Genomic DNA, 17,031 nt, shown 5'->3' with positions numbered 1-17,031 from the left:
ATTTTTGCTGAGACTTAAAGCTGAACATGATTTTGGAGATTTATAATCTCCATCTCCACAGGATTGACACTGAACAGTTCAGCCATCTTTTTCTTCTTCTTCTTCGTGTTGACATGAAATTATAAACCATAATACCATATCAACTGTATAGGTCTAGCCTCCCTATATCTGTGTGTGAAATTGTTCCATCCTCAAAAACAAAAAACTAATAGGCTACTTCTGCAGTCGAGCTGCATCTTCGAGCAACGGTCTTCTGTTAAAAAAAAAACACTGAATGTCTTGAATGTGGCATCACACACATGACTTAAATCTGAACACAGCAGACAACAGGAGTATTTACAACAGCATATCAAAACAAAAATACTGCATCTGGGTGCACACTTACATTCTCTGTCTTACATAAATCCCATGAATGTATGAGATTAAGTTAGCTTCATCATATCTCAATCAGTGAACCAAAAACCTGACATGACGATAACGAGTGTTTTTCAAAAAACACAAATCCCTCCCTGTGTGCATCTGAGCCGCAGCGACAGGGCCTGATTCAGAGCGGGTCATTCTGCTGTTGGTTCTGGACTGGTGTTGCTGGAGAAAGCAGACTGCTCCGTGTGTGGTGTCATCACGTCTGTTCCTTAATCTCTGCGTCACCGACCAATTTGATATTCGTGTGACAGAAAAAATTCAAAAATAAAATTGTCCAAAATCACAGAGGCAACCTTACTACGCTATAATCGATAATCGAGCGGCGAGCTACTGAAAAGCTGCCGGCGAGCTACGTGTTGGAGACCCCTGTTCTACACTGTCCTATGTGGTGTCCCGTCTGGCTCTGTACTAGTTCCCCTGTTGTTTACGTCTTATTTGCTGCATTTCAGGGATATTGTAAATAACTATTGTTTATAATATGTTTTTGTCAGATATTGTCAGTTTGTGCATTGTGTCTCTACTTTTAAACTTTTAACATGCATGTGCGTATCTGATAAATGAAGCTTCACTAACAAAACAAAGCATGAGGCTGTTTTGCATGCTGGTCTAATGACGAGAGACATTTCTCCACAGATGAAAGTGTAATTTCAAAAAGAGTCCAGAGTTTCTGGTAGAATCAAATAGAAAATAAATCTTTATTTGTGGGAAAAAAGTGCAACAATTTAAGACAAACACCTGTGATTATGACACATGTTACATTAAACAAACTTGCAGAATGAACAGTGTAACAAAGAAAATTAATATATAAATATAATGTATATTTTCTGTAGCTAATCTTTCTTTAAAGGTCCCCTACTGTTTTTCATCTATATATTATAGGTCTCAAATAAACAAAACATGTCTCTGAAGTGCTAGTGACTCGAAATACCAAACAGACCATTGCAGCATCCCATAATCCCCTCTGTTTCAGCCCTGTTTCAAATATTTTGTATAGGATGTGTACATTTTGGTTATTCGGTTAACCGTTTTTTGGGGGTCGAATATTCAAATATACATTTTGCTTTCAAATTCCCATTCCTAGTTTTTATAGAAATGGATCAGGACAAAAAGAGAGAGAATCTTTGTTCCTGAAACTTTCAGAGTCTCTTTCCACAGAGGGGACACATGTTCATGTATAAAAGTCATGATAAAGTGGATTTTGCACAATAGGTGACCTTTAAGTCGAGTAGGTCACCCTGGAGATGCTCTTTTGGCTGGGACTCCATGAGTTGAACAGCTCCTGCAGCATGCTGGCATCCTCCACTCCATTGTGGGCGCTGTAGGTCTTTCCCAGGAAGTGACGCACCATATTGACCTGAGAATAACTGCTCAGACCCCGATGGAGGTTCTTGCTCAGCGGGAAGGTATCCACAAACCCAGAGACCACCTGCTTGAACTCTGTATGCAGGGAGTGCTTACGCAGCCACCTGGTGATCACAGGTGCATCAAACCGCATTGCACTGTGGGCCGCCAGCAGCACAGGCTTACGGAAAGAGCGGAGGTAGTCGATGAAGGAGGTGAGAGCTTCCTCCATAGGGACGGTTTCCACCTTAGTCCCGCGGAGAAACAGGCAGCCATCCCTGCAGGTCAGACCCGTCACCTGCTTGGCACTCTCAGTGAGGGGGCGGGTCGGCAGGATGTAGCGATTGAAGTCCATCCGTCCACAGATGGCCCCCAACTGGATGATGTCGCACACATCAGTGTCTGAAAGTAGAGGAATTTGATTAAATGAGGATGTTGGGAAAATACTGAATGAACTCTTTCAATATCAGAATAGCATGATAACAGAAGCCCAACTGTAAATGTGTACGTAACCGGATGTATGATTACTGTATGTATGAGACACTGTGTTGAACATACGATAGCTATGTTCCTACGATTAACATGATGATTCAGCCCCTATGGAGATAGACATATGACTGTCATGTTTATTGCTTACGTGGGTAATCTGAACTAAGCATAGAATACTGCTTTAAACTGGTATTCCTCCATCTTGTGACTGTGTAACTCCCTCGCTGTATATCAGCATGTGAAGGACACTGTTCAGGGAACTATTTTTCCCATGCAGCTCTGTATGCGATGACTACTTCCATTCTTGCAAGGACAATACATACATGGATCCTGATATTGAAACTCAAGCCAGTGACGGGTGATATTTTTTTTTAACAGAGGATAACAGAAAAATACAACATTTACAACCACAAGTAAGTAGTATTAAGATCAAATCAAATTTGTTAAAATAAGAAATCATAAAAACATAATAATTTAAATTAAAAAGGTCCATTAAAGATAACATAATATAGTGAAATATTATGTAAATATAAGAATTCAACAATTCACTTTTTAGGTATATAACATAAGATTGTTACTGTAGGCTATATAAGCACTAATAAATGTATATATATAAAACAAATATTGTCTTGTCAGCAAACTGCTATTTCCCCCTTTCCCATTCTGTGTGCAAGGCTAATGTGTCAACTTTAGTGTAGTCTCAGCAAGGAAGTCAAGTCAAGTCTTAACAACTGAAGCATATCAAAGACCACAGAAACGAAAATGTCCGACATTTCAAGAGGATGTTTTGCATTTCCTTCTGCTTTTTTTCTGCAGAATATGTTTCCTGCAATGCAAGCAGCAGCATCTGGAGGAACAGAAACTCAATTTCATATTGCTGTATGTAATGACCTTTTCCTTATTTGCAAGAAATCCATCAATCAGGCCTGAATTTTGAATATTTATATAATTTTTACTTTATTATTTGCCATACTTGTTTGTTTGTTCACAGCATGTAAAGCTGCCTTGGGTCCCTTGAAAGGCGCTATAACAAATGTAATCTATTATTATTATCATTATTATTGAAACAGAGGGGTGTATGGCATGCTACAATGCGAGATCTCTTTTTGTTTTTTTAGCCAAACACTTCAGAGACATGTTTTGTACATATCTGAGACCTATAATATATTGTTGAACAAGAGTCTAATGGGTGACCTTTAAAGTACAAACAGCAAAGTACTCAGTTTGCACAAGAGCCTTTTTTAGAATAATTTAAATTATTGTTTTTATAATTATTGATGCATTATTTGTTCATCACTTTAATGTTGCAGCTGGTAAAATATTTGTATTTAAATGTAGATACTATCAGGTCGTTTGTGAATGTCACAATGGGATCAATTAAGTCTCATTTTAATTTTAAATGTATATGTGATAGACGTTTATTATATTTGGGATTATTAATCCGAGACTGAATTTTACGTTTAGTTTTAATTTTCAAATAAATGTAGTTAAAAGGGAAATATTTGCCTCTAAATTGTAGTGATTTACATGTTTTAGTAAAAACATTTGTGAACATCTGATTGTTGTAGTTATTGTTTTTTATCTCTGGGTAGGTGGCGGCCTCTGGTGGCGCGTGCAGCCATTACACGCTCATACCTGCATCAGAGTTTTCTGTCACGTCATCCTGCTAAATGTGTGGTAATGACTGAGTGCAGCGGCTGCAGCTCATGAGTTATTTGCATGAGAGAATCAGGAACTTCGCTTTAAAGTCACAATGACTGTTCTCTCAGCTTCTGGTTTTACCTTCAGACCATTTTTAGGAACCAAGGCTGCAACCTGTGTAGTTATTTGTATAGAATAGATAGAATTGGGAGGGATGAAACCCTCTGTAACGGTCACACATGCAGAGCACACAGCACACACAGTGATATTTGTTTTCTGCTTTTAACCCATCCTAGTACCAGGAGTCTAGTACTAGGAGCAGTGGGCAGCTATTGTACAGATTTATTATCAATAACCTCAATTTATTCCTTAATTATTTGTTAAAAGTCATAAACTACTGACAAATGCACCTGAAGTATTGAGTCAGTCATTTTATCCATTGCAAATATAAACATGTTGAGTGTGGCCCCGCATAGCTGATTTTGCATTTAGCCCTAAATCTCTCTAATGTCAATGTTTGTTAATGTATTACTTTTTTATAATTTCTATGATATAAATCTGCATGTTGCTTCCTGTTGGGGTCTGTCATGAAGCTGAGGTTTCCTGTGGCACCAGAGGGGCTTGTGGTTTGGCCCGGATGTCATCTGTGCTAATAGCCTAGTTATTGTTGTGTAACGACAGCAGGTGATACTCCACCCTTTTATTGCAAACAGAGAATGATACATCTCGAAACCAATAAAAACAGGAACAGCAAGTCCTCCATATCACATTATAAATTACAGCTGACGCGTGCCAGATAACAGGAGGAGCCTTGATAAAACTATTATTGTGATGGTTTATATTAATGGAATTTTTATAGTCTGGTATACAATTAAATATTAAACACACTTTATCTAAAAAAACAAGGTTTGTAGGTTGATTAAATGCCAAATTAGACACTGTTATTAAAAATAGAAGTCCATATTAGTCAAGTGTAAAATAAAAAATACTACTTTGATATCATATATTTAGTGATAATAAAGAGTATATCAAATATGAACCTTTACACCCAAAGAACGGATGTATTTAATCACAAATGACCATAAAAAGGTGAATTTTTTAACATATATTGTTGTACAGTGAGGTAGGGATATATAAAGGGTGATCTTTAATCTACTTTACCCAAGTTTTTTTCAGATTATGTTAATTTATACTTTTACTCCACCATTATTTGACAGCTGTAGTCATTGGTTACTTTTACATTAAGATTATTGGCTAATTCAAAAAATACATTAATTATTAAATAAACCTTGAAATACAATTATAGGCTATCCAGCAGCAGTGTGTAAAGCAATTCCAATTAGTTATACCTCTAGATAAACACACTTAAATCAATAATCATAAAACCAGTCATTTAATAATGATTCTGAAAAGAGCCATTACACATAACGAATACTTTTATTTTTGGTTCTATGTACATTTTAATGTCAACAATTTTGCACTTTTGATTGAATGCAGGACAGTTACTTCTACCATTTAGTATTTTACTTATCTGAGTTCCACCACTGCTGATAAGTATTAATAAGCAGTCAAACAGACATAAAAGTAATGATAGTTACCTAAACCAGTGGCCTCCAGGTCAAAGAAAACAATGATTTTTTCACCAGACATCTGCAAGTAATAAAAGAGTAAACATGAAGGAATACATCCATAAAATAATATATATTTCTGACAAAGCATTACAAATAATAATCCAAATAGTTTATAAAACCTTTCAAAATGTAAGTTAGCCATTCAAAAGTTAATGTAAGGTTATTTGTGAAGGTATTTTACTGATAAAATAAGAAATACAATAGAAGAAATGAAAGGAATGGACTCACCTTGCAGTGTGTGTGTTGTGTCAGCTGGGTTGAGTGCCAGATTTCACGTGCAGTCAGCTGTTATATTGGCACGGGAGGAGTCATCAGGTGAATCACAGCCACATCATATCAAAACCTTTGGACATTAAGTTTCATTTAGGTGGAAAAGAAACTCAATGTATCTTGTTTTGTTCCACCTCCCATCCGTCCTGTCAGCTACATAGTCGGGCCGTGTGTATGAGTGTGTGTTTTAGTATCTGATCGCGTGTCAACAGGCTGGTCGCATATTTGCAAAACAAAACCTAATTTCACGTGACGGGGGAAACTTCCCTGCTCCTCTTTTAGTTTCACTTTTCACCCTTATGAAGAAAGACAATGCAACTTATATCTTTTAAAATAAAATAATTAAACAACCACCATGCCATAGAATAAAAACACAACAATATAAATATTTAAGATGTTGTATTCAATTAATATAATAATAGTCAATATACAAATAAATACATAACTTAAGAGGTTGCTTCCTGGATATCCCTACTATAGGACCAATAAAGGTGTATCATATCTAGAATGTATGTTCTCCATAAATCAATAGATCTATAAATCAGTCATTATAAATACATGTATAAGTTCACTGTAAAATACAAATCAAACCAACTGGCTCTGATATTAAAAGTCAAGATCGATAGTAAACCGGCACACTGTTTCTTGAGAAATAAAACTGATACCACATTAGATATAAATACATCAGAACAAAAGAGTGCCACACCAAGCATTTACATAAAATCCAGTATTCAAATCCATTGCGTCCGATGACATGATACACCCAGCTTTGTTCCCTGAGGGCGAATTACTTTATGAAGAATCCTTATTCTGACAGGAAACTATTTGACCTGCGATGGTAAGACGAGCACAAGTGATACGAGTAATATTAATGATTGCCAAGGCCTCTAAACGGAATAAACCAACAATAAATCACTTGGTTATTTAGATTATTCAAGCCTGTGAAATATCTGTCTTAAAAAGATTCTTCTCTTAAAAAGATGTGCTAGGAAAAAAGGGCTAAACTGGATGTTGAATTTAATTTCCAGTATTGAATGAAGCCTATTTAAAGAGGACATAGATATTATTCTCTTTTTCAGGTTCATATTTGTATTTTGAGTGTGGGAAAGGAACTATTTTAGCCTTTGCAGAACATTTACATGCACACAAAATCTGAATGACACACTACAGGAAAGGTAGAAAGCATTATAGGGCCTCTTTAAGATTTACAGTGTTATGTGGCAATGAACATACCTTCCTGTTGGTGGCAGTAACACGTGAAGAAATGCCACATTTCGCCAGAAAAGTCACTACAAACTAGTGAACTGTCGATTTTGAAGTTGTCTATTTTGCTTCTTTTTTTTGTACTTGTCTTAGACTAGTCGAAAGAACCAATAGATCCCAAATCTAGCTCGAAAAAGCATTATATAATGGGTCATTTGCGTATTCAAACATAAACATTCGGAAAACTTGTTAGACAAAATATAATTGTCTTAATGTAAATAATGTATTCATGTTAAAAATGAACTGATAAAGTTGATCTACTGGTTCAATATTTTCACTATACTCACCTGTTTTTGTCATTGTCTTTCCAACCAAGGAATGCACATTTTCTTCAGACGTCAAGCATACCAGGTTAACAGGACATAGCACCTTTAACCACGGTTCTCACACACCCACCCACCCACCCACCCCCACACACACACACACACACACACACACACACACACACACACACACACACACACACACACACACACACACACACACACACACACACACACACACACACACACACACACACACACACACCAGCAGCCCTCTACTTGCTACAAACTTAAATATGAAAAGGTTCAACTACGCACACACAGATCATCTCGGCCCGCGCAGCACGCTCACAGGCATAGATTGCGCAATAATGTATTGCGCACCTTGGAGGTGCAGTGCAGGCATATCGTCATTCAAGAGATGCGTAGTTCTTTTGGAAAACATGTTTTCCTTTTAGCCTATTTACCTCGTTAACGTAAATAATACTCATTACATTGACACATGCATTATTTGTGATTAAAATAATGGTTGTTGGTAATGTATTAGCGACCCCCACAGATGTATGATTTCACTGCGTCCGTGGGAGCTCAGACCCCACCTTATGGGAGGTCAGCTCCCATTGGCTCCCACATAACTCGAACCCTGCCTTTAACTATATCTTATACTGGAAAGGAACACAAACGTGTGAAAATACAAGTGTTGAAAAGGGAAATAACATCCATGAGACAAAAATATAACTCAACTCGTGTTTGGCTGCAGTTTTGCTTTTTTAATAAGCAGATGAAGTCTTTTTTTCTTACAACCATAAACATGTTTGTATCATTAAAAAAAAGAAATATAACACAAATTGCACCTTATACATAACCGTGTCCAGAGTGGCGCAGACAGAGAGACACAGCGCTTTTCTTTTTTTTGTTTCTCACTTCGTAGCACAAACATGACAGACCTAGTGCGGCCTGTTAAAATGTTGCCATGATTAATAGTAGATAATGAACCGTACACAGGATAATATATCCTTTTATAACACCTTTTATAACAGATTCTTTTAAACCAATGTACACCCCAAAAGCATGATCATAAATAGTACATACACTGTGTATAAAAGAGGAACAAAAACAACCAGAGAAAGCAGAGCATGCTTTCCAGTGACAGGTACATTCACTTTTTTTTGTTGTTGCCATATTAACAGCCTGGACATGTTTCCATCCCATTAAATACCAGCTCAAAGATATTTGGAACTGTCCTTTCAGCTCACCTCTGAAACAGTTTTTTTTCTATCTTTACAGGTCTACAGTTTAATGTTGTAAAAAGACAACACACTTGCATTAAAACGGAGATCAGCACGGTCTTCAAAGAGACGTCCAGCTTCAAGGAGGACTTGTTTAACACTGACTGTGTTGCGAGATCCGAGCAAATGCTGCTCAAAAGCATCGAATCACAGGCGCTGCAAGCAAGGAGAGATATTGCAACTAAAGTACGGAGACATCTTTGCTGTTAAGCTACTGAGTGTGCCCCAAACAAGGAATATTACACAGTTAGAATATGCAGAAAGACGGGGGCGGTCTGAGTTAGTTGCTACTTGTTTGTGTCTGGTTAACAGGCAAGAGTAAATAATGCTACTTTTCACAGCCAGAGCGGCGAGAGAATAGGATGGAGGAAGAAGAAGAGGAAGAAGTAGAAGAAACAGAAAGAGAAGAAGAAGAAGAAGAGTATTCTGGGTGGCTCGGAGGACATCATGGACGGTATGAAAGCGTGCAACGAATCTTAGACTTATTAAAGATTTCATAAGTCAGAGTTAGTGTCACCTAAAGTCATTTTCACTTTAGCAAGTCAACATGTTTAGGGGAAACACTAGTGTGTGTGTGTGTGTGTGTGTGTGTGTGTGTGTGTGTGTAATGAAGACTACACAAAGTGGGCATTGATACAGAGGAAGGAATTACACACACACACACACACACACACACACACACACACACACACACACGAAAAAATGGCTTTCATCTGAACAAAAATAAACAATATTGACAACAAACAAATGACATCTTTGATATCAATAACAACACCTATAATACAGCAATAACATATATATTTATATAGATGGATACAAAAAAAAAATTCAAGTCCTGACGTAGTAACACTGATGCTTCTGAGTAAAACAGAAGGGGAAACAGAAGGCTCGCAGATACAACACACTTATGGCTGATTGACATTTGACACATCCGGTAAAGTAAACGTGACACCACCAGACTCGTATCTCTGAGAGCGCACACCCACAGCTTTTCCTTCTATTATTATTTCTCCAGAGTACGACCCGAGGACACCCAACGCTGGCTCTGTTCATTGTGTAACAGGAAAAGAGAAAGAACTCAAATGACGGTAAACCGAGCAAAACACCCAGCACAGAAACAAAAGTGGAACCTGGATTCCTGACACTTCACTTTGTCAAATAGAAAACAGGAAGTAGAAATATTAAACAATGAACAACCACGGAGCAGCATTGGAGTTTCTTTCTCTGTACATATTTTCCCTCTTTAATAATAATAATAATAATAATAATAATAATAATGTAACATATTTCTGTACAGTCTCTTCAAACTGACGGAGGAGAAAGTGATGATGGAGATGCATGCAGCCTGTGTGTTCTGTGTAAACGTGAAAAGCAGACTAACTTGGCGCTGGGTACAGACAAAGCCAGGTCAGTCAGTATGGCTACATCTCTTCTCCACCTGCCCACATGCTAAAACATTAAGATGGGGCTCTGTAAGATTTGGCTTCTGCAGGTGTGGGTTTTTCCTCAATGGTCTCTTTCCTCGGACCGAGACATGTCTTCACTCGCTTCCAGATGTGAAGAATCATCCCCTGTCTTTTTGTCCCTCTTTTACATATTTCCAGTCCTTTTTCATCCCCACATCTTCCTGCTCTGACTCTGGAGAAGAAGAGGAAGCATTAGGAGGCGACACAGAGCACATATCCCTCCCCTTCCTCATGTCCTACACTTGTAACCTCAGCGGCCCCTCCCCTCCTCCTCCTCGTCTTCACACCATGAACTCGTTGCTGCCGTACAGAACCAGCTGCTGTGGCCCCGAGCCGAAGTCAGAGTCCCTCCTTATCCCCCCCGAGGGTTCCCGAGGCGAGCTGCGACTCAGACGGATCCGGTGGCGGCTCTTGGCGGCTCCTTGGCCTCCCTCGGTTTCTGCCAACGGGGCCCCCAGCCCGCAGGAGGAGAGCAGGGGCCCGGAGGAGGAGGAGCGGAAGCGGTAGTGAGGGGAGGGCGAGCCGGAGGCGTTGGAGGACAGAGAGGAGGACGGGTGGTAGGAGGAGACGGTGGAGATGGAGTCCGCTGAGTCCTGGGAGTCGGGCTGACGGCGTAAAGCTCGGCGGCTTTTTGACTCCGACTTTCTGCCGTGATAAGGGCCACGCTCTGCGGGGAGAGAGCAGCTGAGGGTTACGATCTGGAACTCATGACCACGACAAATCAGAAACTGCACTAACCTCGCCACCTTGGAGAAGCTTTAGAGTCGTCTCTGGACATGGCGAGAGATCGACTGACTACAACACTGAAACACTGACTACATCTCACCTTTCAGACTAGCTTTTGATGTGTGATTCTTGCTGTGTCCTTGTGATACATTTCTATTGAAAAGTGACTTTGTATCATTTTTTTTTACCTGACAAAGCGCCAATTCAAAAGGGAAAATGTGAAAATGTAACCAAGAAGGGTAAAAGATTAAGAAATCAGAAAACCTGGCCCTTTAATAGCAGATGGTACATTGTATATATTTAAAATCTATTTGTGGGTGTTTTTTTTGAGTAATTAGTGGGGGGGCATACAGCACGCACGCACACCAATAGATCATCAATAGAGTAAAGAAAAATATTACTAAGTACTTTTATGGCTTTTGTTTAATGTTTAATTAAAAAAAAAGTTCCGGTTCTGTGCTCCAGGTCAGATAAGGATTTGGTGAACCAGGAAAGATCTCCCGCCATGTTCAGAGACGACTCTAAATCTGGGTCCAGAAACAGAGAGCTACGACACACACACACACACATACCAAAGGGGTCTGATGTGGCTCCTTCCGTCTCCATGGTGATGTTCTCCGAGCTGTCCGCTGTGCCGATGGAGGCTTCAGATTCAGGAGTTTCATCATCAGACGTCCGCGGCTCCAGGATCAACATCTCATATGTCAGCTCCTCCCTGCGCACACACACACACACACACACACACACACACACACACACACACACACACACACACACACACACACACACACACACACACACACGGTTACAAATCATTTTATTTAAAACTAACCTTAAGGGTGTTTCTTTGCAATGTTAACTGACCTTAAATCCCTCCTACTAAAAAAATATACAAAGGTCGATGTTGATCGTGTCTTCATATAGGGTACTATACAGTGTTTTTCCACACTGATACAAACCTATTTCAATTCGCGACATGTAGGTCGACATGACGCTATTAGGACTGAAATAAGTGTAACGCTGAGGGATCACACTTGTTGTTGACGTACCACCTGTTACTAGCGTTAAACGCTGTGTCGGACGCGAAGTGAGTATTTTTTAATGTATACTTGATATCTGTTCGTGTAGAACGCTTCTCGGTTAAGAGGTGTGTACAAGATCGGAGTCCCTCTCTAAAAGAATCGACTGTCCATCATCTGACCACTGAAATTGGTATAAATAAAGTGACGAGCCGCTGAAGTAAGTATATCTGGTTACACAAAGTAGCTTTACATATACTAAGCGAGTCCCTTGTGCCTGTTGTGTGTGTGTGTGTGTTGTGTGTGTGTGTGTGTGTGTGTGTGTGTTTGTGTGTGTGTCGTACCTTTTGTAGTAGANTAGGCAAGTCATTAATGTACAGTGAAAACAGTAATGGTCCAAGAATGGAACCTTGTGGAACCCCAACAGGGTTCACAAGGAAGGGGGATTTGAACGGTACCAAATCCCCCTTCCTTGTGAACCCTGTTGGGGTTCCACAAGGTTCCATTCTTGGACCATTACTGTTTTCACTGTACATTAATGACTTGCCTAATATATGTCCTGAGTTGAATGTGCAAATGTATGCCGATGATGCGGTCATCTTTGTACATGGGAAAAATACTGAAATGATCTCATCCTGTCTCTCAAATGCTTTGGACAAGGTTCAACACTGGCTGAACAACATTTGCTTACAGTTAAACGTAAAAAAAACAGTATGCATGATGTTCAGTAAACGACCAGTCAAAATCGAAGGATCCAACGTGTGTTTAAAAGGAGCAGAAATAGAACTCCCACTTCAAGTATCTTGGAGTCATATTGGACTCAAACTTGACTTTTAAGAAACATAATAAGAAAGTATCAAATAGGCTACTATTAAATTGAACTTGCAAAATGTTAAACAAATTAGACCCTTCTTAACTGTCGATGCTGCAAAGTCATACCTCCACTGTATGATTCTATCCCACATTGAATACTGTTTGACAAACTGGTCGTTTGCTTGTGCCACAAACCTGAAACCCATAGAACAGCTGTACAAGAGAGCTATCAAGGTGTTTGACAGAAAGCCAAATTCATACCACCACTGTACCATCCTTGATAAACACAATTTCTCGAGTTTTGACAATTTTAATAGTATGTGCTTTATTTATAAATGTTTACATGGAATGGCCCCCCCTCCCCCCCTCCCTTAGGGGAACTCATCGACAAAAACACACTGGACGCTGCACTAGGTCAGAAACCAGAGGAGACTGTGAGGTCCACCGCAGACGGACCACTTTTGGACAAAATGTCCTCTCCGTTAAAGGCAGCTCATTGTGGAATACCCTCCCAACTGAGATACAGGATTGTCCCACTCTCAATAGCTTCAAATGTCAACTCAAAGAATGGTTAAGAAACAAACAGACGTGCAATCACCGCTAAATGCACTTTAACACAGGGGTGTCTCCTCTTGCCCTTTATGTAGCTCTTGTATCTTCTCTTGAACTTTATATGTCGTTGCTGCTATATTGTATTACCATGTGGTAAATACTTGTGTATGCTGCTCTTGCTCTTTTGCACTTTTTGCATATCATGTATTTTGTTTTTGCTATGTTTGTAAAATGTAATTTTCTTAAATGCTTTACGTGAGGGACTGCGGATGGAAATGAGCTCAAAGCTAAATCTGGCACTGTTACGCTTGACGCATTTTAATGTTTTAAGTGTTCATTACTGTGAATTGTCCCTGCTAAATAAACGATTAAATAAAAAAATTAAATAAAAACAGGATACCATTTACAACATCATGTTTCAAAATGGTCAGCAAAAACGAAATGATGAAAATAAATGATTTTGAGCTAATGTGATTCTCTCTGCTAGTGTGTGTGTGTGTGTGTGTGTGTGTGTGTGTGTGTGTGTGTGTGAGTGTGTTTGTGTTTGTGTGTGTGTGTGTGTGTGTGTGTGTGTGAGTGTGCGGGTCAAACGACAGATTAACATGTATACCTTTGTTTCCCTGTGTGCTTACTGCAGCAGGGGTCTGCAGAGTTCAGTAGGTTGCTGTCAGTGACACGGGGGGCTGCCAGCAGTGTTGTCTCCCCCAACGTCCACTCGGGGTGACCTCTCCTAAAGTAATTACCCCTGTCACTCTGTCACCACCCAAACAATATCATATCCGTGACGATGGATGGGTTGATGCTCCTAATCACTGGCTGCCCTCTGCGCAACATGGCTCCCAGTTCTCCTTCATAACACCTCTTGCTTATGCCTGTGTTCTGCATCCTCACAGCAGCTATACTAGTTTACAGTATATTTGGGTAATTTTTTATCCGCTAATTGTAGCGGAGGTTGGCTCTGTGTTTGGTGGTCATGGCTGGTGATTTTAATGGGGGAGACACAAGATAATGGTGGTGCCCTCTTGCCCCGGTTTGTGCCCGAACCTCATTAGGGTGATCAGGGAGTGCCAGTCAGAGAGGGCTGCAGCAGGGGTGAGAGGGCACAGCACACGTATTTGTCTAAGGATAAGTCTCATGAAAATGTTTCATTAAGGTCTGCTGGCCTTCCCAAACCTTTTACTCAAAAAGTAATGATAATAAGAAATAGCTGCACAATGATTTTATTTAGCATAAACAAAAAATGGACATTGGGGGATTCACTGTTTCATTTTGTCTGTTCTCTCAATGGTTTATTTCCATGTAATTATATACATTTGGGTCTCAGTTCACACTGCAAGCCTTAGTGCCCAATTCATAATTCATAATTTAGATGACATTTATATACTTGACTGTTCCATAGAAATGGAACTGGCGCAGAGCAGACATTACACTGTCAACCATAGCTATTGTTGCCATTTCTTGTATAATAGTCAGATGACTATTATACAAGAAATGGCAACAACACAAACAAATGAGGCCATCCAGCATGGTTGAGCTTCCCAGGAAGAGAGTAGACAGCTCCGGAGAGGGATAGCTAGCTTGTTAGCTATAGCTAGTCCTTCTCTGGAGCGGTGGGGAGCGATGCTGAGGGGGGACGTGAGACCCAGTGGTGCAGCAGACCACCGGCATGCTGTTCCGTCATGAGCCGAACAAACGTTATCGCTCATCTGTCGATTTGATTTGCTACGCTGTTGTCCAGAGTGTGAAAACAAAAGTAAAATTGACCAATTTGTGATGTTGATACTGCAAAACCTCCCCCCTAGTGAGGAGTAAGTCTGCAATATATAGATATATATAGAAATTATTATAAATGTATAGAGCTATGATTGAGTTTGAAAAGGTAGCTTAACACTGTTTTATGTGTGTTTACCCTCAAATACTTCCCGGTGTTTGACATAGAAGGAAATAGAGGTAAACCACACAAACACATGCACACACACCAAACTGATTTATTAAAACATGGGATGAAGGAGACATGGTGTGGAGGGGGTAAAATAAATGGCTGTTCCCCCGGCCTCAGTCAGCGGAGAGTTAAAACACTGTTAAACTCCAGCCGAGCGGACGCTCTCCCAAACCAACCAGCCTCACTCTCATTGATTTTTTATTTAGTTTCCAGCAGTGATATGTCTTCCAATTCACACTGAGCCGACTAAGCCTCCACAGCCTGTCAGCACATAAATCAGGCCCCATTGAGCACAGCTTGCCCAGTGTGAAGAGAGCAGTCTGTTAACAGAATTAGACTCTTACTTAGTCTAGCCTCCAGTGAGGTGAGTGTAGAGGCGAGTCAAGGGGTTTGAGTGCAGAGCTGCAAAACAGAAAGTCCAACACTTTGCCTGGACGACACTTTACATTCAAATACATTTGCATTTGTTCATCTGTTTGTATGCAGGTTTATATATATATAGACATTTTTATTCATTGGGATAAACCCCTTGAGATGCACCATCTCGTTTTCAAGGGGGTCCCGACAATAGCAACAACTTACAGACATACATAAACAAAAAGACAAAATGCAAAACATGACACACAAGACAAACCACATACAGTCTGTTAAGTACAATTCAAGCAATGCATACAATCATTACAATCTGAGACATTTGAGCAAATCAGTTTCATCAAAATCAGTTTCATTAATAACAAGTAAAGACCAGTTGAAAGCGAGATGATAATGCATGTTTAAACATACCCAATGATGCAAGAGATCTAATAGCAGCAGGTAAAGTATTCCAGTCTGTTGGGGCTTTGATAATGAACGCTCTTCTGCCAATCAATTTTTTTGCAGAGGGGACAGAGAAATAAATCTGAACAGAATGTCTAACTTGATGATTTGACGAGTAGGGTACGAAATACTGCTTTAAATAAGGGGGATAGTTAAGATAAATGCATTTAAATATCAGCTGAAGCCAATGTGTGTGTCTTCTTACATTTAAAGAAGGCCATTTAAGTTGGTTATACATTGTGCAGTGATGTGTACGAAAAGGACAACCAAGAACAAATCTGCATAGTCTATTGTAGGCTATGTTGAGTGGAGCAAGATCTGATTTATGTGCATTTTGGTAGACAACATCACAATAGTCCATAATCGGAAGAATAAGTTGAGAAGCAATTCTCTTTCGGACACTGAGCGTAAAAAAATTGCGAGAGCGGTGTAAAACACCTATTCCGTAATTGACTTTTTGTATTACATGCTTTATATGTAGTTTAAATGAAAGTTCAGAGTCTAGCCATACACCAAGATATTTAAAACTATCAACTTTATGCAGAGAAGTGCCTTACATGTTATTCCTACATTAGGTTTGGATTTGAGCTTCTGCCTGGTACCAAAGACCATGGTATAAGATTTTGTTTTGTTAAGCAGTAGTTTATTGTGTGATAGCCAGTCCTGTAAGATATTAAAATCCGATTGAAGAGAGATCTGAATTTGTGAAAAATCTGATTTGGATGTATATATGACAGTGTCATCAGCATAAAGGTGAGTACAACAATGAATGAGACAAGAAGATAAATCATTTATGTAAATAGAGAAAAGAAGTGGGCCCAGAGTTGATCCTTGGGGTACACCCTTTTGTTGGATCAAAAGGTCAGACTGTTTTCCATTAACAACCACACATTGCTTTCTACTGTGAAGGTACGAGTTAAACCATAACACTGTTGTTTAACGGGATGAATTTAAATGCTTACTGAACATAGGCGACGACGTCTACTACCGCTTGAGTGTCCACGTTCAAAAAATCACTGAACCTTGTTTTCGGAAACTAAAACAAACTGCTATAGACGAGAACCTATTTGAAGTGCCGTAACCGGAA

General features: G+C 39.5%; 3 protein-coding genes across 3 annotated transcripts in view; all 3 read right to left on the bottom strand.

Annotated features, from left to right (window-relative positions):
- Nucleotides 1–1,091: 1,091 nt before the first annotated feature.
- LOC104941992 (three prime repair exonuclease 2-like) lies at nt 1,092–5,973 on the bottom strand. The gene is made up of 3 exons (XM_010767180.1): nt 5,754–5,973; nt 5,493–5,544; nt 1,092–2,166 (listed from the first exon to the last, which is right to left on the bottom strand). Exons 2-3 carry the CDS (start codon nt 5,542–5,544, stop codon nt 1,640–1,642), a joined length of 579 nt encoding a protein of 192 aa, XP_010765482.1. The 5' UTR covers nt 5,754–5,973; the 3' UTR covers nt 1,092–1,639.
- Nucleotides 5,974–8,245: 2,272 nt separating this feature from the next.
- LOC104941982 (unconventional myosin-IXa-like) lies at nt 8,246–11,570 on the bottom strand. Its single transcript, XM_010767169.1, has 2 exons — nt 11,375–11,570; nt 8,246–10,743 (listed from the first exon to the last, which is right to left on the bottom strand). The coding sequence occupies exons 1-2, from the start codon at nt 11,496–11,498 to the stop codon at nt 10,358–10,360; spliced, it is 510 nt and encodes a 169-aa protein (XP_010765471.1). The 5' UTR covers nt 11,499–11,570; the 3' UTR covers nt 8,246–10,357.
- A 3,804-nt stretch (nt 11,571–15,374) lies between these two features.
- col9a1a (collagen, type IX, alpha 1a) overlaps nt 15,375–17,031 on the bottom strand; it is a 21,219-nt gene continuing 19,562 nt past the window's right edge. Inside the window, exon 29 of the mRNA XM_010776179.1 lies at nt 15,375–15,389. Coding sequence (XP_010774481.1) covers nt 15,375–15,389 — 15 coding nt within the window. The remainder of the gene's footprint in view (nt 15,390–17,031) is intronic.

Source organism: Notothenia coriiceps, unplaced genomic scaffold, assembly GCF_000735185.1.
Source record: "Notothenia coriiceps isolate Sejong01 unplaced genomic scaffold, NC01 NC01_scaffold00000339, whole genome shotgun sequence".
NCBI classification, from domain to species: domain Eukaryota; kingdom Metazoa; phylum Chordata; class Actinopteri; order Perciformes; family Nototheniidae; genus Notothenia; species Notothenia coriiceps.
The sequence above is the reverse complement of the archived record's forward strand: the minus strand, read 5'-3'. Positions and strand labels throughout refer to the sequence as shown.

Excerpts from the sequence above, each read along its gene's own strand:
- LOC104941992 (XM_010767180.1), bottom strand. The coding sequence starts at position 5,544 with ATGTCTGGTGAAAAAATCATTGTTTTCTTTGACCTGGAGGCCACTGGT. Across the intron at positions 2,167-5,492 it reads CCTGGAGGCCACTGGTTTAG|ACACTGATGTGTGCGACATC; the intron begins GTAACTATCATT and ends CTCTACTTTCAG.
- LOC104941982 (XM_010767169.1), bottom strand. The coding sequence starts at position 11,498 with ATGTTGATCCTGGAGCCGCGGACGTCTGATGATGAAACTCCTGAATCT. Across the intron at positions 10,744-11,374 it reads AGCCACATCAGACCCCTTTG|AGCGTGGCCCTTATCACGGC; the intron begins GTATGTGTGTGT and ends CTCTCCCCGCAG.